Source organism: Rana temporaria (assembly GCF_905171775.1).
Source record: "Rana temporaria chromosome 4 unlocalized genomic scaffold, aRanTem1.1 chr4r, whole genome shotgun sequence".
NCBI classification, from domain to species: Eukaryota; Metazoa; Chordata; class Amphibia; order Anura; family Ranidae; genus Rana; species Rana temporaria.
Genome location: NW_024404452.1, coordinates 184,073 through 211,720, shown reverse-complemented (window position 1 = coordinate 211,720; position 27,648 = coordinate 184,073). Strand labels below are relative to the sequence as shown.

At 46.4% G+C, this 27,648-nt stretch overlaps 1 protein-coding gene across 2 annotated transcripts in view; it reads right to left on the bottom strand.

The window, feature by feature from the left end:
* The window catches only part of LOC120921789 (NACHT, LRR and PYD domains-containing protein 3-like), a 62,826-nt gene that overhangs the window by 22,951 nt on the left and 12,227 nt on the right, over positions 1-27,648 (bottom strand). Inside the window, exons 3-4 of one of the 2 annotated variants that reach the window (XM_040334293.1) lie at positions 21,210-21,479; positions 3,698-3,739 (exon numbers count right to left, since the gene is read on the bottom strand). In XM_040334293.1, the coding sequence (XP_040190227.1) occupies positions 3,698-3,739; positions 21,210-21,479 (312 nt within the window). The remainder of the gene's footprint in view (positions 1-3,697; positions 3,740-21,209; positions 21,480-27,648) is intronic. The other variant, XM_040334294.1, reaches the window with a different exon arrangement.

The following is a 27,648-nucleotide window of genomic DNA, read 5'->3' as shown; positions in this document are numbered from 1 at the left end:
CATGGGGAGGTTGAGGGGGAGGAGGATGAGGGGTTGGAGGCTGTGGATGAAGATACGGACATTGCCAGGCAAATGCTTTTGGCCTCGGATTTGTTTACCCCTGAGGCTACCCCTGAGGCTGGCAGCAGTCAGGCCACCATCAGGGGTAGCCCCTCCCACTCCTCCCCCAACAGGCCTCAACCCACAAGGGTCTCTCTCTCCCCTCCTCCCAGGCCACAAGACTCGGCTGCAGGCAGGATGGCGACCCATGAGACCAGGGGGGTGGCCGAGCATCTACCGGCCAGTCTGTAGAGGGACAATGCCTGGCAGACCCGCAATCTGGCTCATATCAAACAGACTCTGACCCAGATGGAGGACAGCCTGGGTTCAATTAAGGAGTCACTCACTGATGTGGCCACAAACTCCTTGGCGGTCATCACATGCTTGTGTGACCTGCAGACCGCCACAACAGGCGTGGCCCAGGAGGTGAGTGCCCTGACCCAGGCTGTCCAGGCCAATACGGCTGCCCTCACTCTCAGTCTGACCAGGATAGCAGTGGCCTTGGAGGGCAGGCCAGCAGGAGGACAGTCACCAGGGGAGGCTCCTCCTTCCCCTGCTCACCCCCCACCCCCAGGAGGCTCCTCTGGTTGGCCGTGGCCATGCCCGTGGGCAGCCCAGGCGTAGCTTACGCCACCGCCGTTAATTTTTGGGGGTACTTTTGATTTTTGATTTTTATAATTTTTTTTGTATACTGTACTTATGATTTGTTTAATGTGTGTGAATGATGTGTGAATGTGGGGGTGGCATTCCTGATTAAATAAGGGTGTCACCCTCAGTTTTGGTGGAGTAGGGATCCCCAGGACCAGGGAGAAGTGATCCCAGGTCCATGTGAATGGTGTATGAATGCACAGTGACATAATTGGAGCCGTGGCGTGGCGTTACTGCTCCCAAGTACCATTGGGGGTACTTGGATCTAATCCAATTAAATGTGCATGTGATGTGTCTGTGCTAGGGACCACAGTGGGTGTGCATTCATGCATTCTCATTGTGCCATGTTTAATGTGTGTTTACTGTGCAAAGATGCATTCTGCGAGGCATCTCCTGGCTGCTGTTCCCTCAGAAGAGGGGGTACCCTGGGTTAGGGGGGGAATGTCTGGTTCAGGGGTCAGGTCATCACGTATGTCAATCTCCAGGCCCCTTCTCACTGCAAAGTTGTGCAGCATGCAACATTCCCCGATGATCTGGCACACAAAGTTTGGGGAATACAACAGGGTACCCCCAGACTTATCCAGGCATCGAAAACGGGACTTCAGGAGGCCAAATGTGCGTTCCACCACTCCACGGGTGCGTATGTGTGCAGCATTGTAGTTTTCCTCTCCTGGGGTTTGGGGATTCCGGTATGGAGTCATAAGATGGGGTCCAAGTGCATATGCCGAGTCACCTGGAAGGGAAAAGACAGGAGGATGTTAGTCGTGCATGTGCCCCTCGTGATGTCTGCATCATGGGGGGGGGACAGTCATACCTGACACCCATGTCACTCACCAACCAGCCAGCTGTCCCCATACACGTTCTGTTCCAATTCTCTGGAGATGTTGCTGTGATGGTATATGTAGCTGTCATGGCTGGATCCTGGGAATTTGGCACAGACGTGCCATATGAGACATTGGGCATCCACTATCACCTGTACATTGATTGAATGCCAGTGCTTCTTATTGCGGTACATGTGCTCTGTCTCATGGGGGGGCTGTAGTGCCACATGTGTGCAATCAATGGCCCCGATGGTGCGTGGGAATCCTGCAATTTTGAAAAAATCGGTCATTGTGTTCATTCGCTGGACCTCCTGGGAGTGTTTGATGAATTGGTTGGCCATGCGTCTGAGGATTGCAGGGACAACCTGGTGCACACATCTGCTAATGGAGGATTGTGACATCCCAGCCACACCTCCAATTGTGCGCTGAAAAGAGCCAGTGGCAAGGAAATGGAGTGTTTCCAGTACCTTGATCAGTGGCTGCACTGCATGTGAGTGTTGTGTTGGGCTGGTGATGTCATCCTGCAGGATTGTGGTTATTTCCATGATGGCTTCACGGTTGAATCTGAAGTTGCGATACACCTCAGAAGCAGCCATGCCAAACACATCTAAGCGTCTGCGGTAGATCCTCTCCTGTGCCCTCCTCCTCCTTCTTAGCACGTCTAAAGTCACTAGTGCAGTTAGGATCATGGATGCCCCTGGCATGTTGGCATACAGATTGTAGTCCGGCAAGTGTGTGTGCTCAGCTCTTCCTTAATGGTGTTGCTTTAGCTGACCTTTACACGGGTGGTGTAAAATTAGGGCACCTTTTATAAAGTGTAAAATTACTCCGGGAAACTAACAGAAGCGCACAGGGCGTAGCCTACGCCGCACACACTTAATTTTGTGGATCGCCTTATCTCCCTCATTTGCATCTTTGCCTATCAAAACAGCGGCGTGTCTAGCGTATTTTGCGTGCGAAGAAGCGCCGGTGTAATTCTTTTAGGTAGGACGGAAAAACCTGGATTTCAGGCGTATCTCGTTTTGAGGATCAGGCGCAAAGATACGCGCGGCGCTAATTTCAATTACGCTGCGCATCTCGAGTTAAGTCGGCGCATCTGCTTTGTGAATCTGGCCCTTACTTCCTGGAAGTCTTGGATGGGGAGTGATAATTGGGTAACGCACTGCATCCTGGGAAATGATGACACACATTTTCCAGGAGCATAAGAGGGAGATGATATCAGAATCCTAGGTGATTCCAAAGGCAGATTTTGTGGGACCGCATAGCAACAGGCATTTCCAGATGAGTAAACATTTTATTTGTATTTTTTAGGTCTAATGAGCACAATAATGAAAAAAAAAAATTGGGATGGAAACTCCACTTTAACAAGTTTTAAATATACCAGGGTGATGTAAGTATTGAACTGTGAATATAACTTGTCATATAATATAAATATTATCTGAACATTTAACCATCATTTATCTCTGATTGTAGAAGTATATCAATTTGTATTATCACAACGTATACCTGATTTTAATTTTGCACTATATCTTTAGTTAATAAATATATATATATATATATATATATATATATATATATATATATATATAGTTTAAATACAATTTGTGTTACTTGTCTTCAAACTAGCATGGATAAAAGAACTTTGGATTTCTTGTATTGTAGGAAGTTGTAATTCTCCCAAATCACAGAATTACATATTTCCATGAATACAATACTATTTTTATATTCCAGTATAAACATTCTGACAGTATTTAGAGGCACTATGCTGAAATACGTCAATGATTCTGACACCATGAAATACAGAAGAATGGTGGAAGCCTCCAAACTATGGACACACCATCCAGACTAAAGCTAGGATCATGTTGTATTGGGTCCATGGAGGTACGTGTGTCTGGGGACAGTAACCTATTCATCTGAATGGACTGCCGGAAATGGCAGGAAAAAGTCCCGACCCTTATTAAAGAATGAAGCCGCACAGAACGACATGGTGCGGTGTTCTCAGATGTGTTGGGATGCAATGAAGAATTATTATCACCCTGGGGCATCTTCTATAGAGCTCTGTGTTTTGTTTGTGGGTCGGGGGAAGGTGCAATTTACACAATTCCTGAACCCACCACAGTGTGAGCCGAAAACACAACAAGATGTTCATCCAGAAGAGATTTCATATCAGACGTGGACGTCCTACTAACCTGATAATCTGTTGTCGAGTTTCCTCTTCTTCCCCAGATTGGCTGGAAAAGAAAAATATATATTTAGGTGGATTTACAGAACCCATATGAGGGTTTTCCTGGAATACGGCCTCAGATGTGGAGGTTCTGTGAGATAGGCAAGTGGCTCCTCTCCGCTCTGACTTATTTTTTTTAAAGTTTCTGGTTCCCTCTGTATAGTTTTTCTTCTGGGTGTGCGGGAGGGACTATTTCTTGTATTTCAGACACATGGTACTTGCGCAGCCGTTCCACATGTCAGTGCTGGTTCAAGTCCCAGCCTGCATATTGCCTTCTCCGGCGGAGCGATTTATCTCCAATCTGAGACTGGAGAAGCAGTGAGGCGAACGGGGGTGGCAGACGAATCAACTCATCTGACAGAGATTAGAGAGGAAGTGGCTGGTGGGGCTAACACAGGTGTGTGCTTGCTTGGGTGTGATTCAAGAGATCTACTATATGATGATTAAGGATGAGACGAACACCCCCTGGTTCAGTTCGCACCAGAACATGCGAACAGGCAAAAATTTGTTCGAGCCCACGAACACCGTTAAAGGGTCACTAAAGGAATTTTTTTTTTTAGCTAAATAGCTTCCTTTACCTTACTGCAGTCCTGGTTTCATGTCCTCATTGTTCGTTTTTGCTTTTAATGTTGCTGTAAATCCTCTCTGTTTTGGACACTTCCTGGTTGCCTGTTTCCTGATAACCACAGTGCTGGGAGATTTCTCACGGTGGTCACTAATGTGATTATTGTGTGTAAAACGAAACTGGATTGGTGCTGAGGAGTTTTAGACAAAGTATCACTGCTCTCTATTGGCTGACTGCCCTCTAGTGGCTCTCTGTACATCAGAGAACCAGCAAACAACAGCAAAAACGAAACTACACTGCAGGCACATTATATGATTGTTTTTTTATCTATTTTTTAATCATTTTTAAAAGGAATCAGTTAACTATTATGTCTCTATGCCCTGTAAACAATCATTTCAGCTAAAAAAAAAAATTCCTTTAGTGACCCTTTAAAGTCTATGGGACACGAATGTGAAAAATCAAAAGTGGTCATTTTAACTGCTTGCCGACCAGCCGCCGCAGTTTTACGGCAGCAGGTCGGCTCTGCTGGGCGAGATCACAGCTCCCGGTCCTGTCAGGGGGAGAAATGCCTGACCGTCTGTTCATACAATGTATGAACAGTGATCAGTCATTTCCCCAAGCCAGTCCCACCCCCCTACAGTTAGAACACACCCAGGGAACATACTTAACCCCTTCCTCGCCCCCTAGTGTTAACCCCTTCCCTGCCAGTGGCATTTATATAGTAATCAATGCATTTTTATAGCACTGATCGCTATAAAAATGCCAATGGTCCCAAAAATGTGTCAAAAGTGTCCGCCATAATGTCGCAGTACCGAAAAAAAATCGCTGATTGCCGCCATTACTAGTAAAAAAAAAAAATATTAATAAAAATGCCATAAAACTATCCCCTATATTGTAAATGCTTTAACTTTTGCACAAACCAATCAATAAACGCTTATTGCGATTTTTTTTTTTTTTTTTACGAAAAATTTGTAGAAGAAAAATAATTTTTTATATATTTTTGGGGGATATTTAATACAGCAAAAAGTAAAAAAATATTTTTTTTTTTCAAAATTGTCGCTCTATTTTTGTTTATAGCGCAAAAAATAAAAACCGCAGAGGTGATCAAATACCACCAAAAAAAAGCTCTATTTGTGGGAAAAAATATACGTCAATTTTGTTTGGGAGCCACGTCGCACGACCGCGCAATTGTCAGTTAAAGCGACGCAGTGCCGAAACGAAAAAAGTGGCCCGGTCTTTGACCAGCGAAATGGTCCGGGGCTGAAGTGGTTAAAGGCTAATATGCAAGTTATTGTCATAAAAATTTGGGGATGTATCAATGCAGTTTTTCGGGAGCAGCGATTTTAATAATGCTTAACTACCTCAATACCGGGCCTATTCAGGCACTTCTCTCCTTCATATAAAAATCTTTTTTTTTTGCTAGAAAATTACTCAGAACCCCCCAAACATTATATATATAATTTTTTAGCAGACACCCTAGGGAATAAAGTGGCGGTCATTGCAACTTTTTATGTCACACGGTATTTGCGCAATCATTTTTCAAAGAACTTTTTTGGGGAAGAAACGGTTTCATGAATTAAAAAACAACAAAACAGTAAAGTTAGCCCATTTTTTTGTATAACGTGAAAGATGATGTTACGCCGAGTAAATAGATACCTAACATGTCACGCTTTAAAATTGCGCACACTCATGGAATGGCGCCAAACTTCGGTACTTTAAAATCTCCATAGGCAATGCTTAATTTTTTTATTTTTACAGGTTACTATTTTAGAGTTACAGAGGAGGTCTAGGGCTAGAATTGTTGCTCTCGCTCTAACGCACGCGGCGATACCTCATGTGTGGTTTGAGCGGCTTTTACATATGTGGGCTGGACTTACATGTGTGTTCGCTTCTGAGCGCGAGCTACCGGGGACAGGGCATTTAAAAAAAAAATATTTGATTTTACCTAATCTTTTTTTATTTTTACACCTTTTTCAAAAAAAAAAAATTTGATCACTTTTAATCCTATTACAAGGAATGTAAACATCCCTTGTAATAGGAATGGTGTGTGACAGGTCCTCTTTATGGAGAGATGCAGGGTCAATAAGACCCCACATCTCTACACCAGGCTGGAATGCATGAGATTGTGAAAACATTTCTTACCAATCTCATGCCGACAGCTGCGATTGCGGCTTTGGTTACTTCTGGGTACCCGGAACGTCGCGCCCGGGCCTCCGACAGTCATGGACATCAGGAGACGGCGCCGGGCCGATTCATTCTCCGGGCCCCCGATGGCACGGGAGAGCCCAGAGAAGCACTGGATGGCGGCGGGAGGGGGGGGGATGTCCCCTCCCGTCACCTATATGAACGATCAAGCGGCGGAACTGCTGATATGATCATTCTAAGGCCGGGTACACACGAACAAACATGTACGGTGAAAGCGGTCCGTCAGACCGTTTTCACCGTACATGTCTGCCAGAGGGCTTCTGTACGATGGTTGTACACACCATCGTACAGAAGTCCGCGCGTAAACAATACGCGGGGCGTGTCCGCGTCGTCGCCGCGACGATGACGCGGTGATGACGCGGAGACGTGGGCGGGCCTGCCATTTAAAGGCTTCCACGCATGCGTCGAAGTCATTCGACGCATGCGAGGGACGGCGGGCGCCTGGACATGTACGGTAGGTCTGTACTGACGACCGTACATGTCCGAGCGGGCAGGATTCCAGCGGACGGTTTTAAAACACGTCCAGGAATATTTGCCCGCTGGGAAAAGGCCCGGCGGGCAAATGTTTGCTGGAATTCGGCCCGCTCGCGCCCACACACGACCGAACATGTATGCTGAAACTGGCCCGCGGACCAGTTTCAGCATACATGTTTGGTCGTGTGTACGGGGCCTTATGGTGCGCAGAACCGTCGGCTGAAAAGAAGTATATCTGAATGATGCCTGTAGCTGCACCCATCATTCAGATATCCCTGCCTCAATACCAGGACATCATGTGACGGCGTGCGGTATTGAGGTAATTAAAGTGAAACAATAAAAATGAAATATTCCTTTAAATTTCGTACCTGGGGGTATCTATACTATGCCTGTAAAGTGGCACATTTTTCCCGTGTTTAGAACAGTCCAGTAGCAAAATCTGGTTCCCGGCAATACAGATAAAACTCATTAAAAAAAAAACAGCAGGGGTCCCCCCCCCAGTCCATTACCAGGCCCTTTGGGTCTGGTATGAATATTAAGGGGAACCCTGAACCTCAAATTAAAAAAAAATTGTGTGGGGTCCCCCACAAAATCCATACCAAACCCTTATCCGAGCACACAACCTGGCAGGCTGCAGGAATAGAGGGGGGACAAGAGGGCGCCTCTCCTGAACCGTACCAGGCCACATGCCCTCAATATGGTTAGGATGCTTTGGGGTCTGACCCCCAATGCACCTTGCCCCCATGTTAATGGGGACAAGACCTGAAGGGCCTGGTATGAAATTTGGGGGGACCCCCACGCCATTTTTTTTTATTTTAGTTTGGGGTTTCCCTTAATATTCATACCAGACCCAAAGGGCCTTTGTAATGGACTGGGGGGAACCCCAGCCTTTTTTTTTAAAGAGTTTTATGTATATTGCCGAGACCCAACAATTCATTATACCCGCTGTGACGGACTTTTTACCTATATGCTTCAGTTTAATCCTCCCTGCTTGTTTAAGGCTGTTAATTGTAATTACTCTTCTGCAGCTAGCCCTGTTTCAAATGTTAATTGTTCTAGCCCTGTGTTTACTGGTTACTGTGATTAGATAAGTGGCTTGTGTTAATTATGCTGATTGCTTCCTTGTGATAATTATCTCTCTATATGCGGTGCCGAACCGGCTAGCTACTGAGTAGTTCAAAGAAATATCTTTATTTCAAAGGAACTGTATTGAAGACCCCCCACTGTGTGAGGGGGGCGGAGATTTGTCATTGTAACAGTTGTAACCACATATAAGCTCTGGTTTCTTAGGATTAAAACTCTGTGTTGTTCAAGCAGTAAGCTGGTCTCATGTGTGGCTTTCTGGGCGATTCCAGGGATATCCCTCCTCGTGGAATATTGGGGTGATTTTCGTTATGGGAAGAAGGGAACGTTGACGGGGATATCATACCGATACCGTCACAAATTGGTTGGCAGCAGCGGGATCTTCCCTTCTACTCTCCTTTACACCCGGATTCCAAGCAGACACTGGAAGAACTACTGGAAGTTCGTGGAAGGATTGCTAGCAACAAAACCAAGCGGGTCATCATAGCAGAATCAATGGAGATAGACCAGGAGGACGGGATTGCAGCAACGCCAGCAGTACAAGAGATGGAGACACCAGTGATTCAGGAGGAGTCACCAACCAACAAGCTAATGAGAGAGAAGCTAGCGTGGTTCGGCCCGAACCCAACGCCGGATGTGGTGCTGAAAGTGATGGACCTGTTAGCGGAGGAGGCCAAACAAATAAGAGACGCAGAGCTACAGAAGGATAAACAAATAAGAGACGCAGAGCTACAGAAGGCTAAAGAAATAAGGGACGCAGAGCTACAGGAGGCTAAAGAAATAAGAGACGCAGAGCTACAGAAGGATAAACAAATAAGAGACGCAGAACTACAGAAGGATAAACAAATAAGGGACGCAGAGCTACAGTTAAAACTGGCAGCAGTCCAACAAGCAGCCGCACCTTCTACGAACAGTGAGTACAGCACAGCAGACACAAGGAAGATTCCGTTTAGCGCTTTTAAAGCTTTTGATGAAAAGGACTGTGAGATTGATAACTACCTGGCGGATTTTGAGCGACAATGTAACCTGCACCGAATAGCTAGAGGAGAGTGGGTTGCAATATTGTCAGGCAAACTGTCAGGCAAAGCTTCTGATGCTTTCCGGACCGTGCCAGATCAGGATATCCATAGCTACGCCCGGGTTAAAGAAGTGCTCCTGGCTCGTTATGCAGTAACCCCAGAGTCCCACCGACAGAAGTTCAGGGACTCACGCAAAACCACGAAAGACTCTTACGCGGAATGGGCATGCCAGCTGTCCCTGTCGGCCTCTAACTGGGTTAACAGCAGCCAGGCCACCACCGCAGAGGACATTTTGCAACTAATGCTCCTGGAGCAATTTTACAATCACATCCAGACGGATGTCAAAGATTGGGTGAGAGATCGCAGGCCCATGACTCTACCAGAGGCCGCGAAGTTGGCGGATGAATATGCGGATACTCGCAAGACAAACCAGGTCACACCACGGGTACAACCTCCACAACCAACGGCGCCCTCACACCCACCAGCCGCTAGATACCAACCGCCTAACAGACCGATGACATCTAGCCCTCGCTATCCACGCCAGGAGGACAACGAACAACGCTGCTTCCGGTGCAAACAGTTGGGTCACTTCAAGCAGAATTGCCCCATGAATGACAACACCAGGTCAAATTGGTCTCAACCTGGGTACTGCCCGCCAGCAGCAGCCCATTGTGTAGACTCGGCTTGGGATCCCCAGGAGCTGGGTCAGGAAGAACCATTGGGCACCCCTTACGAAGCCCTCATGGTACAATCTGTTATTACGGACAACAGGGAACACCATTGTCAGCTGGTCATGGGCGACAGCCATGAGCCGGAGGGGCCCTGGAGGGAGCTGGGCAGAAAGAGGCACCGCCAGCTACCCTCCAAGAAGAAGAGGTCCTGGAAGTCATATAACCAGCGGACCTGGGAGGAGAAGAAGCGACTGGAGGAGATGGAATCGCAGCGGGCGCCCCAGATGCGGGCCGAGATGTTCGCCAAGGGCCCACCGGTGGCCCCTTACACCACCACCCAGTTCCTGATGATGAAGGACCACGTGGAGCGCCTGCAGGACATGAGCAAGCAGGATCTGATCCGTGAGTACATAGAGCTGGAGGAGTGCATAAGCCGCATGGAGGAGGAGAACAACCACCTGAGGTCACAGCGGGCTGACCCCCCCAGGCTCCATGAACTGGAGATGGAGCTGGAGAAGCTCAAAGAGGAGAACCGGCGGCTGCGGAGGGAGCAGGGGGTGGCTGACCTTATGGGGCTCTGAGTCCCCTCTCCCCCCCCCCCCCCGGACTCTGAGCACCAGTGCTACAACATTTCAACAAATATAACTTTTTCTTTTTATGAATCTCCTGTGACTGTCACTTCAGAGCCATAACCTGCCCCTCCCATAGTGGGACACCTAGATGGCGGCGCACAGACCCATTCGCCGTCTTCACACTGACTTCTGGTGACTTTGCAGATCGCACAAAGACTTGGGGACTGACCGGCGTGTGATCTGACGACCCGGTGGCATACCTGAGTCGGGAGCAGTTGTCAAGGGAGGTCAGTCATGCCAAATGGAGTTAACCTCGGACTTAAAGCTCTGAACCCGTCAACCCTACTGGACCAGGGAAGGTCCAACCGGGTTTGCCGGAGCAGGGAGAAAAAAGGGGGCCATTGTGACGGACTTTTTACCTATATGCTTCAGTTTAATCCTCCCTGCTTGTTTAAGGCTGTTAATTGTAATTACTCTTCTGCAGCTAGCCCTGTTTCAAATGTTAATTGTTCTAGCCCTGTGTTTACTGGTTACTGTGATTAGATAAGTGGCTTGTGTTAATTATGCTGATTGCTTCCTTGTGATAATTATCTCTCTATATGCGGTGCCGAACCGGCTAGCTACTGAGTAGTTCAAAGAAATATCTTTATTTCAAAGGAACTGTATTGAAGACCCCCCACTGTGTGAGGGGGGCGGAGATTTGTCATTGTAACAGTTGTAACCACATATAAGCTCTGGTTTCTTAGGATTAAAACTCTGTGTTGTTCAAGCAGTAAGCTGGTCTCATGTGTGGCTTTCTGGGCGATTCCAGGGATATCCCTCCTCGTGGAATATTGGGGTGATTTTCGTTATGGGAAGAAGGGAACGTTGACGGGGATATCATACCGATACCGTCACACCCGCGATCAGTTTTAAATGACTTTTTTTCCTTTAGAAATGTAATTTTGTGCAGGGACAGTCTTATGCCCCGTACACACCATCACTTTATGTGATGAAAAAAAACGACATTTTCTGTGAAGTAAAAAATTACGTTTTTGAAACTTCAATTTTCAAAGACGAAGTTGCCTACACACCATCGTTTTCTCACAATGTTCTAGCAAAGCAAGGTTACGTTCCACCACGTTTTTCCATTGAAGCTCGCTTCATAACTAGCTTCTGGGCATGCGCGGGTGAAAAAACTTTGTTTTAAACAACGTTTTTTACTACACACGGTCAATTTCTGTGAAGTAAAAGTTGACGTTTTGAAAAACGACACATAAAATTGAAGCATGCTTCAATTTTTTTTGGTCGTTTTTTAGAAGACATAAAACAACGTTTTCCCCCACACACGGTCAATTAAAGTGACGTTTTTAAAAACGTCATTTTTTTTCATCACATAAAGTGATGGTGTGTACGCGGCATTACACACTCGAAACATGCACTGCTTTACAGGCATACTATAGACACCCCCAGGTATGAAATTTAAAGGAATATTTCACTTTTATTATTTCACTTTAATCATTATTAAAATCACTGCTCCCGAAAAAACTTCAATTTTTAAAACTTTTTTTGCATTGATAAATGTCCCCTAGGGCAGGACCCGGGTCCCCAAACACTCCTCTGGGGCAGGACCCGGGTCCTCAAACAGTCCCCTAGGGCAGGACCCGGGTCCCCAAACACTCCCCTGGGACAGGACCCGGGTCCCCAAACACTCCCCTGGGGCAGGACCCGGTCCCCAAACACTCCCCTGGGACAGGACCCGGGTCCCCAAACACTTTTTATGACAATACCTTGCATATTAACCTTTAAAATTTGCATTTTTGATTTTTCATGTTTAATCTCTCATAGACTTTTAAATGGTGTTCCGCGGCTTTCGAATTTGCCGCAAACACCGCATAATGTTCGCTATTTGGTGAACACCCGATGTTCGAGTCAAACATCGGGCTCATCCCTAATGATAATGATTGATTACACACTGTATCTGTCTGCAGCATCTACACGTTATGACATTGACAGTGTCACCCATGCTACCAATGCCATAATGCATGTGCTGCCTGCAGAGACAGTGCCACCCATGCTGCCAATGCCATAACGGCAGCAGGCAGCCAGGCATCACATAGTTACATAGTTAGTCAGGTTGAAAAAAGACACAAGTCCATCCAGTTCAACCACAAAAAAATAAACAAACAAAATAAATAAAAAACATAGTACAATCCCATACACCCAACTCCATACCCACAGTTGATCCAGAGGAAGGCAAAAAACCCCAGCAGAGCATGATCCAATTTGCTACAGCAGGGGAAAAAATCTTTCCTGATCCCCCGAGAGGCAATCGGATTTACCCTGGATCAACTTTACCTACAAATCTTAGTACTCAGTTATATTCTGTACATTTAGGAAAGAATCCAGATCTTTCTTAAAGCAATCTACTGATCTGGCCAGAACCACCTCTGGAGGGAGTCTGTTCAACATTTTCACAGCTCTTACTGTGAAGAAACCTTTCCGTATTTGGAGATTAAATCTCTTTTCCTCTAGATGTAAAGAGTGCCCCCTTGTCCTCTGTAATGACCGTAAAGTGAATAACTCAACACCAAGTTAACTATATGGACCCCTTATATATTTGCGTTATGGCATTGGCATGGATGGCATTGTCTGCAGCACATTATGGCATTGGCATGTCCCACTGTCAAGTCGCTGATCACCACCATTACTAGTAAAAATTAAAATACATAAATACAGGTGAGTGACTCTGAAGTCATCAGAGGATAATAATGAAGCAAATGAGTGATGCAGCTAGATGGAAATCCGGATTCCTCTCACTTAACAAAGTCTCTATGACTGACTTACTGTGTATGTGTGACCCTGTGGGGAGATTCAAAAACTTGGAGGGTGAGAAATCTTGTGAAGCTCTGCATAGAAACCAATCAGCTTCCAGGTTTTTGTCAAAGTTTAACTGAACAAACTGAAGGTAGAATCTGATTGGTTACGATGCAGAGCTGCACCAGATTCTGCACTCTCCAGTTTTAGTAAATCATACCCTGTGTGTTTGGATTCCTGGACAGACATCTGCAACAGATTTATTCCTATAGAGGAGACAGATTATCACTCTGAACAGACACAAAGCTGAGAATGTAGCGGAGGACTGGAGTAGAATTTCATAATAATCCATTTATTTCTAATTTTTTTGTATTCATTTGCATATGTGTTATTGATAATATAATTATTATTCATATTATTATTGTAGTAGTATTCTCATTGCTATTATTGATTCAATATTAGCAGTAGTTGTTATGCTGCATGCACACGATCGGGTTTCTTGGCGGTGAAAGCACAGCACCAACGGGAAAACCGAGGGCCCTTTTCCCCATGTACACACGGCCGGTTTTCCCGACAGGTTTTCTCTTGGTCGAGCAAACAGGCCATGTGTAGGCTCCCTAGCAGTGTTTCCCTCTGGGAAACCTGCTGAGAAAAAAAACGCTGCGATTTGCGATGAGAAAATTTAGAACATGTTCTAAATTTTCTTGTCGTGATTCTCGGCGGTTTTCTCCTTCGGGAAAACTGCTGGAGAGCCTACACGAGACCGGTTTTCTTGTCCAAGAAAAAACATGACAGTTTTCCCGATAAGAACAATGATCGTGTGTATGCGGCATTAGTCTTTACAAATGTATATTATACTATTTCAGAATATAGAAAACTACGTCTAAAATTTGAGCTCTAGATGTAATATTTCTAGGACGTAGGTACTTCTATTGGTTTTATAAAAAAAATAATTTGGCCCATACATTTACAGAATAAGAAAGGTATTTGGAAAGAGTATTGCCCCCCGTACTGCACTCCGAGTGACTTTCATGTGACTTTACACTCTCTGGCACTCAAGTAGCATCAAGGACCGTTCGCATCAGTTAACCGATGAAGCTGACTGATGGTCTGATGTGTCTACACACCATCAGTTTAAAAAACGATCGAGTCCAACGTGGTGACGTAAAACACGACGTGCTGAGAAAAATGAAGTTCAATGCTTCCAAGCATGCGTCAACTTGATTCTGAGCATGCGCAGGTTTTGAACCGATGCTTTTGCGTACTAACCGTCGGTTTTAACCGATCGGTTAGGCGTCAATCGGTTCAATTTTAAAGCAAGTTCTACATTTTTCGACCAAAGGATAATGGACCGATGGGGCCCACACACGGTCGGTTTGGACCGATGAAACTGAACTTCAGTCCGTTTTCATCGGTTTTGTCCGATCGTGTGTACAGGGCCTTAGGGTTAGTGGTAATCCTTAGGGTTGGGGTTAGTGGTAATCCTTAGGGTTGGGGTTAGGGTTAGTGGTAATCCTTAGGGTTGGAGTTAGGGTTAGTGGTAATCCTTAGGGTTGGGGTTAGAGTTAGGGTTGGAGTTAGGGTTAGTGGTAATCCTTAGGGTTGGGGTTAGTGGTAATCCTTAGGGTTGGGGTTAGGGTTAGTGGTAATCCTTAGGGTTGGAGTTAGGGTTAGTGGTAATCCTTAGGGTTGGGGTTAGAGTTAGGGTTAGTGGTAATCCTTAGGGTTGGAGTTAGGGTTAGTGGTAATCCTTAGGGTTGGGGTTAGAGTTAGGGTTAGTGGTAATCCTTAGGGTTGGGGTTAGTGGTAATCCTTAGGGTTGGGGTTAGGGTTAGTGGTAATCCTTAGGGTTGGAGTTAGGGTTAGTGGTAATCCTTAGGGTTGGGGTTAGAGTTAGGGTTGGAGTTAGGGTTAGTGGTAATCCTTAGGGTTGGGGTTAGTGGTAATCCTTAGGGTTGGGGTTAGTGGTAATCCTTAGGGTTGGGGTTAGGGTTAGTGGTAATCCTTAGGGTTGGAGTTAGGGTTAGTGGTAATCCTTAGGGTTGGGGTTAGAGTTAGGGTTGGAGTTAGGGTTAGTGGTAATCCTTAGGGTTGGGGTTAGTGGTAATCCTTAGGGTTGGGGTTAGGGTTAGTGGTAATCCTTAGGGTTGGAGTTAGGGTTAGTGGTAATCCTTAGGGTTGGGGTTAGAGTTAGGGTTAGTGGTAATCCTTAGGGTTGGAGTTAGGGTTAGTGGTAATCCTTAGGGTTGGGGTTAGAGTTAGGGTTAGTGGTAATCCTTAGGGTTGGAGTTAGGGTTAGTGGTAATCCTTAGGGTTGGGGTTAGAGTTAGGGTTAGTGGTAATCCTTAGGGTTGGGGTTAGTGGTAATCCTAATGCCTCGTACACACGGGCAAACATGTACGATGAAAACGGTCCGCCGGACCGTTTTCAGCGGACATGCCCGCCCGGAGATTTCTGTATGATGGCTGTACACACCATCATACAGAAATCCGCGCGTACACGATACGCGGTGACGAGGCCGCGGCGTCCCTGCGACGATGACGCGGCGACGTGCGCGGCCCTGGAAGTTCAATGCTTCCACGCATGCGTCTAAGTCATTCGACGCATGCGAGGGATGGCGGCCGCTCGGACATGTACGGTAAGTCTGTACAGACGACCGAACATGTCCGACGGGCAGGATTCCAGCGGGCATGTTTCTTTTTTTTTTGTAAAATTCTTTTTATTGAAATTTTTCAACATGACAGACAAACACAAACAAGAGAGTGTCACGGCACAACACCATGTCTCTCACGACCAACATGGTCGTATCATTGGCATCCTACCTAACTTAGGCAGTTACCTTCCAAGGAAATACATAACTCCCAAACCCCTAGCCCCCCCCTCCCTCCCTCCCTTAGCCCCGTAACTCAGTCCACCACCACTTCGGAAATCCGTGTCTGGAGAATTGAAGATGCGGTAAATACAGGTAATGGCAGATATATATCACCCAACTCATTATTCATTAGCTATTGACCATACACCCCGACCCACACCCCCCCACCACAGAGTGGTCTGGAGGGGTGCCGGACTGCCCGCCCCCCCCCCTCTTCTCGGATGAGTGCCCCCTTGTTTCTCTTGCATAGTATTTAAGTCAACCGTGAGGCTCCCCGTTCATCTCTCCCTCCTAACCAGCAGTGGCATCTGCATCAAACCAGGCCCGCCAGACCTTGTTAAACTTCTTTTTGCATCCCCTTGAGAGATATGTCGCCTTGTAGAAGGGCATCATCGAGTTCACCAAGCTTTTCCAAAATGCTATACCCGGTGGGGCTGGTGATTTCTACCTAAGTAATATGGCCTTCCTCCCATAGAATAGTAATATATTTAGCAGGGTTCTCTGGGCCCTGGATGGGACCACGTCCTCCACCAATCCCAGAAGGCACACCTGTACCGATAGCGGGACAGGCACCAGTAGGATATCCTTCAGGCATGAAACCACCCCCTCCCAAAACACTTTTATTAGCGGGCATTCCCAAAAGATGTGCTTGGCATCAGCCGGTGCATAGGAGCACCGCCAGCACTCAGAGGCAGCCGAGGGAAACAGAGCTGAAAGTCTCGCTGGGGTGTAATAGATTTTGTGCAGAAATTTAAAATGTATCAATCTGTCCCTTGCCGAAACCAAATGTTGAAAGGGGGAATCCCACATGTCGTCCCAATCCTCACCATCTATACCAGGGACCTCCCTCTCCCATCTCTCCCTGCATTTCAGCGGGCATGTTTCTAAGCAAGTTTAGAAACATATGCCCGCTCGAAAACGGTCTGGCGGGCAAATGTACGCTGGAATCCTGTCCGATCGGCCGTACACACGACCGAACATGTCTGCTGAAACTGGTCCGCGGACCAGTTTCAGCAGACATGTTCGGTCGCGTGTACGGGGCCTTAGGGTTGGGGTTAGAGTTAGGGTTAGTGGTAATCCATAGGGTTGGAGTTAGGGTTAGTGGTAATCCTTAGGGTTGGGGTTAGAGTTAGTGGTAATCCTTAGGGTTGGGGTTAGATTTAGGGTTAGTGGTAATCCATAGGGTTGGGGTTAGAGTTAGTGGTAATCCTTAGGGTTGGGGTTAGTGGTAATCCTTAGGGTTGGGGTTGGGGTTAGTGGTAATCCTTAGGGTTTGGATTTGGGTTAGTGGTAATCCTTAGGGTTGGGGTTAGAGTTGGGGTTAGTAGTAATCCTTAGGGTTGGGGTTAGAGTTAGGGTTAGTGGTAATCCTTAGGGTTGGGGTTAGTGGTAATCCTTAGGGTTGGGGGTTAGGGTTAGTGGTAATCCTTAGGGTTGGGGTTAGGGTTAGTGGTAATCCTTAGGGTTGGAGTTAGGGTTAGTGGTAATCCTTAGGGTTGGGGTTAGAGTTAGGGTTAGTGGTAATCCTTAGGGTTGGGGTTAGGGTTAGTGGTAATCCTTAGGGTTGGAGTTAGGGTTAGTGGTAATCCTTAGGGTTGGGGTTAGAGTTAGGGTTAGTGGTAATCCTTAGGGTTGGGGTTAGTGGTAATCCTAATGCCTCGTACACACGGGCAAACATGTACGATGAAAACGGTCCGCCGGACCGTTTTCAGCGGACATGCCCGCCCGGAGATTTCTGTATGATGGCTGTACACACCATCATACAGAAATCCGCGCGTACACGATACGCGGTGACGAGGCCGCGCCGTCCCTGCGACGATGACGCGGCGACGTGCGCGGCCCTGGAAGTTCAATGCTTCCACGCATGCGTCTAAGTCATTCGACGCATGCGAGGGATGGCGGCCGCTCGGACATGTACGGTAAGTCTGTACAGACGACCGAACATGTCCGACGGGCAGGATTCCAGCGGGCATGTTTCTAAGTAAGTTTAGAAACATATGCCCGCTCGAAAAACGGTCTGGCGGGCAAATGTACGCTGGAATCCTGTCCGATCGGCCGTACGCACGACCGAACATGTCTGCTGAAACTGGTCCGCGGACCAGTTTCAGCAGACATGTTCGGTCGCGTGTACGGGGCCTTAGGGTTGGGGTTAGAGTTAGGGTTAGTGGTAATCCTTAGGGTTGGGGTTAGGGTTAGTGGTAATCCTTAGGGTTGGGGTTAGTGGTAATCCTTAGGGTTGGGGTTAGGGTTAGTGGTAATCCTTAGGGTTGGAGTTAGGGTTAGTGGTAATCCTTAGGGTTGGGGTTAGAGTTAGTGGTAATCCTTAGGGTTGGGGTTAGATTTAGGGTTAGTGGTAATCCATAGGGTTTGGGTTAGAGTTAGGGTTAGTGGTAATCCTTAGGGTTGGGGTTAGTGGTAATCCTTAGGGTTGGGGTTGGGGTTAGTGGTAATCCTTAGGGTTTGGATTTGGGTTAGTGGTAATCCTTAGGGTTGGGGTTAGAGTTGGGGTTAGTAGTAATCCTTAGGGTTGGGGTTAGAGTTAGGGTTAGTGGTAATCCTTAGGGTTGGGGTTAGTGGTAATCCTTAGGGTTGGGGGTTAGGGTTAGTGGTAATCCTTAGGGTTGGGGTTAGGGTTAGTGGTAATCCTTAGGGTTGGTGTTAGTGGTAATCCTTAGGGATGGGGGTTAGGGTTAGTGGTAATCCTTAGGGTTGGGGTTAGAGTTAGGATTAGTGGTAATCCTTAAAGTTGGGGGTAGAGTTAGGGTTATTGGTCATCCTTAGGGTTGGAGTTAGTGGTAATCCTTAGGGTTGGGGGTTAGGGTTAGTGGTAATCCTTAGGGTTGGTGTTAGTGGTAATCCTTAGGGTTGGGGGTTAGGGTTAGTGGTAATCCTTAGGGTTAGAGTTAGGGTTAGTGGTAATCCTTAGGGTTGGGGTTAGGGTTAGTGGTAATCCTTAGGGTTGGGGTTAGAGTTATGGTTAGTGGTAATCCTTAGGGTTGGGGTTAGTGGTAATCCTTAGGGTTGGGGGTTAGGGTTAGTGGTAATCCTTAGGGTTGGGGTTAGGGTTAGTGGTAATCCTTAGGGTTGGTGTTAGTGGTAATCCTTAGGGCTGGGGGTTAGGGTTAGTGGTAATCCTTAGGGTTGGGGTTAGAGTTAGGATTAGTGGTAATCCTTAAAGTTGGGGGTAGAGTTAGGGTTATTGGTCATCCTTAGGGTTGGAGTTAGTGGTAATCCTTAGGGTTGGGGGTTAGGGTTAGTGGTAATCCTTAGGGTTGGTGTTAGTGGTAATCCTTAGGGTTGGGGGTTAGGGTTAGTGGTAATCCTTAGGGTTAGAGTTAGGGTTAGTGGTAATCCTTAGGGTTGGGGGTTAGGGTTAGTGGTAATCCTTAGGGTTGGTGTTAGTGGTAATCCTTAGGGTTGGGGGTTAGGGTTAGTGGTAATCCTTAGGGTTAGAGTTAGGGTTAGTGGTAATCCTTAGGGTTAGGGTTAGTGGTCATCCTTAGGGTTGGGGTTAGAGTTAGGGTTAGTGGTAATCCTTAGGGTTGGGGTTAGTGGTAATCCTTAGGGTTGGGGTTAGAGTTAGGGTTAGTGGTAATCCTTAGGGTTGGTGTTAGTGGTAATCCTTAGGTTTGGGGGTTAGTGGTAATCCTTAGGGTTGGGGTTAGAGTTAGGGTTAGTGGTAATCCTTAGGGTTGGTGTTAGTGGTAATGCTTAGGGTTGGGGGTTAGTGGTAATCCTTAGGGTTGGGGTTAGTGGTAATCCTTAGGGTTGGGGTTAGAGTTAGGTTGAGGGCTAGGGCTAGAGTCAGCATTCCAACCCTAACTCTAACCTTAACCCTCAACCCTAACATGTGACATTGGACACTTTGGAGGCTCTTGCACTACTTTGATGCGACTTGATTGCCAGAGAGTGTAAAGCCCCATCAAAGTCACACTATATCAACAGAACTTTCATGCTTTCCAGTTGGCCAAATAACACAAAACGCATCAAAAACACATTTTTGGTTCAGGTCCATTGATGTCTATTACACGCAAATCGCAACCTGCAGTGGGAAAAAGTCCCTGACCCTTTCCAAAAACACAGAGCCAGAAAAACACATAGAACGTGTCCAATAGGAAACTATTTAAATGAACTATAGTGCGTTTCTGCAAAACGCACTAAAAAATGCATAGGTGCGAATCTAGTGTTAATGAAAGTCAACAATAGCCTGACCTTTTGACAGATTTGATCCATATCATGTATTTTACTACAGTGCCATCTAGAGTTTGGAGTTGGGAAATGTTTCCTCTTCGAAAATGATGTAGAAAGGAAGTGGAAAAGAAAGGGCCACACCCATGTAGTAATAATTGGACCAAAGAAGGGTCTTCACCTGGAGATGACGCTAAATCTACACTATGAGAGAACCCGGGTTCCTGTAATCACTCAGGTAGGTTGGAGTCCAGTTTGTTACAGAGATTCTGAACCAACTATAATGTAAGCTGAGGGACTTTTAGGCCTCGTACACACGGCCAGACATGTCCGATGAAAACGGTCTGCGGACCATTTTCATCGGACATGTCTGCTGGGTGAATTTGGTCTGATGTGTGTACACACCATCAGACCAAATTCCCCGCGGACAGAATACGCGGAGACCACGCGGTGACGTGGTGGCGACGATGATGCGGCGACGTGCGCAAACCCGGAAGTTCAATGCTTCCATGCATGCGTCGAATCACTTCAACGCCATGTCGGGTTCTCGGGCCAGCGGACATGTCCGATGAGTCGTACTGACCATCGGACATGTCCGACGGACAGGCTTCCAGCGGACAAGTTTCTTAGCATGCCAAGAAACTTTTGTCCGCTGGAAACCTGTCCGCTAGGCCGGAAAACTGTCCGGTAGGCCCTACACACGGTCGGACATGTCCGCAGAAACTGGTCCGACGGACCAGTTTCAGCGGACATGTTCAGTCGTGTGTACAAGGCCTCAGTGTCTTTTTTTAGCATACAGACCATTGTCAATGTTCATTTGCTTGGAAGGTTAGATAGCGTGTGCATGTGTGTTGTATGCATATTTGTATCACTCTGTATGTCTTGTATTGTTTTCCTACATTTGCAAGTAGTTTTTGTATGTAACGTTCTTGTTTAGTAAAAGCACATTAATATACTACAAGGTTTTCATTTCCTCACTTTAATGCAAAGTAGCCAAAAAGATACAAAGAATACATTTCTGAGTAACATTACCTGATAATGATGTTCCTTCCAGGTGTTCCATGACCCCGGGGTTGCTGTCTTGGAGGGCTTGGTAGAAGATGTCCTTGTCAGGGATACTCCATCCTCTGCTGAATTGATACAGACCCCTCATCTTCTCCTGGGGGGTTTCCTTAGCGTTTACAGTGTCACACTGTTCCTGAGTCAGAAGACCTTCCTGTAGTAGATTGTCCAACACTGGAGGTATCATAGTGATCCGTTGGATGAGCTTCTCCCGGTGCTGATCCACAAAGTGCTTCTCACCTTCAATACAAGAATATAAATCACATGGTCACATGACTTCTACTTCCTATATAATAGATCACATCTGTATAGATGGTGTGACGGGAGTCACTTTGGGTGGGGGGGTTTGTGCTGAGGGTAATATGTATTCTGTATGGATTATTTATTAGGGGTTACTGAATCTGCCCGGGTTCCATTCACCAACGGTGAGATCCAATAATCATGAACTTAGTGGAGGATCCTACTGAAGTCTATGGGAGGCAAATCTTGACATTCTGAACATTTTTAGGGCTGGCAGGAAAACTATTGTCAAACAATGCAAAGGAAGCTAAAAAAATATCATACAGCGGGGGAGGGTCTTTTCTGGTGACTGAGGACAACATTGGAAATACATGAAGTCCTTTAAATACCAGGCTGGGTGGAGGCCTTGAGGCTGTATGTGTTATTACAGAACATTCTGATTTTCATGGACAGTCTCAGGGGGACTGCGTACAATGACATTGCATGTTTTCTTGTGGAATTGTTTTTTTATCTTTTCCAACCAGATTGGCTCAGATACATCAGCAGACCCCAATCTGATTTATCTCAGGGTGATAGAACGGACAGTAACGAGCTTGCTTTACCAGCAGATAGGAATTGGTGATGAAATCACTGACCCTGTGCTCACTGATGCCAACCCGTCCTGTGGCTGGACATCTTCTATCAAACTTCCATTAACAGATAAGAGACCGCAGATGAGACCGCAGTGTGGCCTCGCTAACAGCAGCAGGACATTTGTAATGAGAGAAAATGGGCCAAAATGTCCCGGAGACAAAACATACCGGCCAGAGATTACTGATTTACTATGAGAGTTATTCACTAGACGCTGTAGATTTACTGAGGCGGGCGGCATGGGCAGGCACAGTCATGTAGGGTATACAGTATCTCACAAAAGTAAGTACACCCCTCACATTTCATTATCTTTTCATGTGACAACACTGACACGTGAAAAGCTGTAATTTTCCCCAACTGCTGTGGTTAGGAAAAAGGCTAATGGAGCATGATCTGTTCTCTGTTAGCTTCAATGGAGGGTAGGTGAGGTCTAAATGACCCCCGATGTCTTTTTAAAGGGAACCTGTCATTTTAAAATAATGAAAAAGCTGTAAAAAATGAGGGTCACACCCAAGTATTTTAAACCCACTCTAAAAAAAACAGGATGGGGATGGAAATGTTATTATATAAAATGTATGTGGACATTTTATTCTAGGATGTGTGTTTTATAGATTGTCATCTGTCTCCCTGTGTCTGATTTAATCGAGGAGCGCTCTAGCATAGCGCACTTGGGTTGAATCGGGACCAGCGGTAAAAACGGTCAGTATGAAAACCTTCTCATGGGATTGGAGACCTGTTCTCTCTGTGTGTGTGGACATTGGACATCTACAAATAAATCCTAGAAAAAGAAGTGTATCGTGTGGACATTGGAATTCTTCACTCTCTTTTATCACCCGGGACAGCGAGAAGATAGAGGTAACACGCCACCCAAAAATACTCAGCAGCTTCTTCGGGGGTAGTGCTACACAAACGTGCTTTTAAGCACAAAGGAATTGTTTTGTGCTTTGTGTGCATTTAGATGCTGGAAGTGCACATCTTGGCGCGGTGTGGATTTGTGTACAAAGCCCAAGGGAATTTTTCCACAACAATTATCAGCGAGCCAGATAGGGGCCAACGCAGAGATGTATCTTGGCCTAGGGCGGCACTTTTTCGGGGGGCGCCAAAAAAGCCGCCCCCCCACGGAAAAAATCTCCCCCCGAGTCCCGGCTACCTCCTGCAAATACAGCCCCCGGCAGTGGCCAGCTTGGTGTGCGGCACTTGCTAACATTATCGGTGCTTGCAGACAGTGTTAGCGGCCGCCGCAGACTATTTTTTTTGCTGATGATGACCACTGCTCTCCTCCTAGGCTGAGCCGTACGGGTCTGTGTAAATCCATCTGGCCAGGGAGCGGCGCCGCCATCTCCACCTGACTCCTGCTGCGGAGTGATCTCTGAGGGAGGGCATGGGCTCCTGTAGTGTCAGCAGCGCGGGTCGCGGGCCTCAAGGCGGGGAAAGAAGGAACTGGAAGCCATCGCAAGCTGCCCAAGGAGCCGACTTAGAGTAAGTGATGAAGGGGAGGATTGTTGTTCCTCTGACTGAGAGAGCACAGACAGTCACACGACTCAGGGAGGGACTGGTCTGGGACTGCGGGTCAGTGCAGTGGCCGTTGCAGTGCAGGAGAAAAAGCACAGAGCCAAGGAGGAGGAGGAAAGAAGGTGCTGCTGCAGATCTGGGTACCTACCTACCTAGATGTTTTAGAATGTGCAATGATAATGATTGTATCTGCATTCTGCAATCATCAGTGCAGGCCAGGGCCCTGCTAATTGAAGAGGTGATGATGAACTCATTCAGGAAAACATGGGCAAGTCTGTTTTATGCAGTGCCAAGCAAAGCAAATGCTTCCCTGTAAAGTTTGGAAGTTTACAGGGAAGCATTTGATTTGGCACTGCATAAAACAGACTTGCAGCTTCTGCAAATCTGCACAGTGATGCAGCAGCCCATGTTTTCCTGAATGAGTTCATCACCACCTCTTCAATTAGCAGGGCCCTGGCCTGCACTGATGATTGCAGAATGCAGATACAATCATTATCATTGCACATTCTAAAACATCTAGGTAGGTAGGTACCCAGATCTGCAGCAGCACCTTCTTTCCTCCTCCTCCTTGGCTCTGTGCTTTTTCTCCTGCACTGCAACGGGACAGACCAGTCCCTCCCCGAGTCCTTCACTAATTTTTGAAAATGTCTGCCCCAGCCTTGGTTCGTGCCTATTCCTGAGTATGGGCCCGGGGGTTGGGAGCGACTGACACCCCCATAAAATGGCAGGTGACTGGCCAGACTGGGCGCACGTAATTGAACTGGTGGAGGCGGAGCCTAATGCTCCACCTACCCTCCTTCGCGTGGCACCCTTACAGTACATATTTTCCCCGGTCCTGGTCTCTCTGTGACGATAGGAGGAGGAGAGAGAGGAGGAGGACGATGACGACAGTAACCCCCAGGCGGCGGCCAGGACAGCAGGTACAACAATTACTAGTACTTTTGTGTGTGTGCCAAGCAGAATACAAAGTGCTCAACGTGGATAATATATAAAAATCATGGGCCTGATCCACAAAAGAGATACGACGGCGTAACTGCTGTTACGCCGTCGTATCCCTGTCCCTAACTATGGAACTGATCCACAGAATCAGTTTTCCATAGTTAGGCAGAAGATCCGGCATGTGTAAGGGACTTACACTGCCGGATCTTAGGATGCAGTACCGCATCAGCCGCTGGGGGCATTTCGCGTCGAAATGCCGCCTCGGGTATGCAAATTAGGACTTACGGAGATTTCAGCTTCGTTTTTTCTCCGTAAGTTTTAGTTTGCAAACGCACAATTAGGGCTGCTTTTACAAAGTGTAAACTGTTTACACCTTGTAAAAACAGACCTTTCTATCCAGCGACACGATTTTTTTTTTATTTTGAATTTTTTTTTTGGCGCCGTATCTTTTTTTTTACCCGACGCAACTTTATTGTCCCGTCGCAATCCACAAAGCCCGACGTAATGTAATTTCGCGCTATGCACGTCGGGAAAATTACGTCACGAGCATGCGCAGTACGGCCGGCGCGGGAGCGCGCCTAATTTAAATGGGAATCGCCCCCTGGAGAAGAGGAACGCCTTGCGTCGGCCGGATTTAAGTTACACCGCTCAAAATTTCTAGGTAAGTGCTTTGTGGATCGGGCACTTAGTTAGAGATTTTGCGGCGGTGTAATTTAAATGGAAAAAGTTACGTTGCGCCGGGTTTTTGAGGATTAGGCCCCATATTGCAATCAAGTGCTCCATGCATGCTACAAACTCATTAAAGATGAGTTTGCATTTATTTCAGCATGTGCAAAGTGCTCCATGCTATAATATATAACCTAACTCATATACACTAATGAGCTGTTATATTATCAAACTGATGAGGCGGCACTCTTAGGCTACACTAGTGGGCCCCAATTAGGCTGGACTCCTAAGTTACACTGATAGGGCAGGTCTTAATCAGGAAGGGGTGTGACCTTGACAGGAAGGGGTGGGTCGTATTTAAATTAAGGGGTGCATTCGTTTAGTCAGGCTTAGGGCAGCACAAAACATAAATACACCCCTGGGCCAACGTAGTTACAGCGCAGTGATCCGAGACACGAGAAGGCTGGCACAGTTTGGTAAGACAGACTATATTTCAGTTTTTGGAAATGTTGTTGTCCTAGAACTGGCATCTAGTCTCTCTGCTCGCTGTTGCAGGTAACTGTGCTTAGCAAAATAACTCATTTTTGCGGTTTCACTCTTTGTGTACAAGGACGGGGATTTATATTTGTACTGGGAGGGATAATTGTATATTACTGTCCTCTATAGACCCCTAGTCAATACAGCCTAGAGGGTCTTTGTATGGGGTTTATGTTAAATGTAAAACCATTTCCTGTAGTACAACATGACGGTATGCATGGAGTGTGCTAGTTGATGTTTTAAATGTGCGGCAGAGATAGAATGACATAACATTGTGTGGTTGAGTTATTTCATAGTGCTGGTCACCGTGTGAAATAACTTTTGTACAGGTCGAGTGTGAGTTAAGTACTACGGTCTGTTCTGTGTTAAAACAGTGATTTTGGTTTGTAGAGGTGCGGTTTGGTCTTGTTAGAGCTTATTCGTGAGAAGCCACATTTTGAAGGTTTTTTTTTATACTGTTAGGCCCCATACACACGGGAGGATTTATCCGCGAATACGGTCCAGCGGACCGTTTCCGCGGATAAATCCTCTCGAGGATTTCAGCAGATTTTAATGCGATGGAGTGTACTCACCATCGCATTGAAATCCGCGCCAAAATCCTCTGACGATGACATGTCGCGCCGTCGCCGCGATTATGACGCGGCGACGTGCGCGACGCTGTCATATAAGGAATTCCACGCATGCGTCGAATCATTACGACGCATGCGGGGGATCCCTTCGGACGGATGGATCCGGTGAGTCTATACAGACCAGCGGATCCATCCGTTGGGATGGATTCCAGCAGATGGATTTGTTTGGCATGTCAGCAAATATTCAATCTGCTGGAATCCATCCCAGGGGAGAAATATCCGCGGAAACAGATCCGCTGGAGTGTACACACCATAGGATCTATCCGCTGAAACCCATTTGCTGGGATTTTTCAGCGGATGGATTCTATCGTGTGTACGGGGCCTTAGCCTATAAATTACTGCAGAGTGGAAATTGTTCCAATTGTTTTGTGAAGTTTTGTACTGTAATACTATTTTGGGTAGAGAGTAAACAGGAGGCATCCACGATATTGTTGTAACATCTAGATACAGAGAGATGCCACATTGTTCGACTGTGGCTTCAGAAATCTGTAATGATGAGTGGGTTGATGGATGTGTAGTACACGCTTTTGTGGTTAAAATTTCTCATGCCTGTTTTTGAACTTTGTATGGATGGTCCAGGCAAGGTTTTCGAGCGGATCTCGTGTTTTTCCCATCGTTTTTCTTTTTTCTATTGGTAAAAGAGTGAAGTCAGCCTTCTGTCTATTTCCCCCACATTTGTATCTTAACGTTTGTCTCATGTTTTTTTAGTTTTCTCACTGTTTGTATGTAGTAACGCGAATATGTTCAAACTTACCGCGACGACCCTCCTACGTGTCACGGCTGTTGTATTTTTGTAGGAACGGGAAAAGTTAGGGTTACAGAGGGTTTTGTTTAAATCGGTTTTGAAGAATGTCATTGACAATTTACCAATGTACAGGAATGTCATTATTGTTTGCCCTTCTTTGCAGGTTAAATATGAAGGATGGAGAAATAATTTTTGCTTATAAGTATTTTTCAGGTCCAAGGAGTTTCTGGAAGTGTCTGTACATAGAGAGCAGGTGTATGTAGACAGCTGTACACATGGATAAATACACACACCTAAGGAGGTAAAAGTATCATAAATGATTTCATTGTTTATTTTTTCCTGCACCACTCCCTGCATTTCTTCCTTCAGTTTGTAATAAGGAAGAAAATGGGGGGATAAATGTAAGAATGACAGTTTTTTAAACTAACCCTTCTAATTCTAACCAAGTTTGTGCCACGACTGTTTTTCTTTGATGGAATTTGAATCAGCAAGCAGCAGTCTGGTGAGGTAT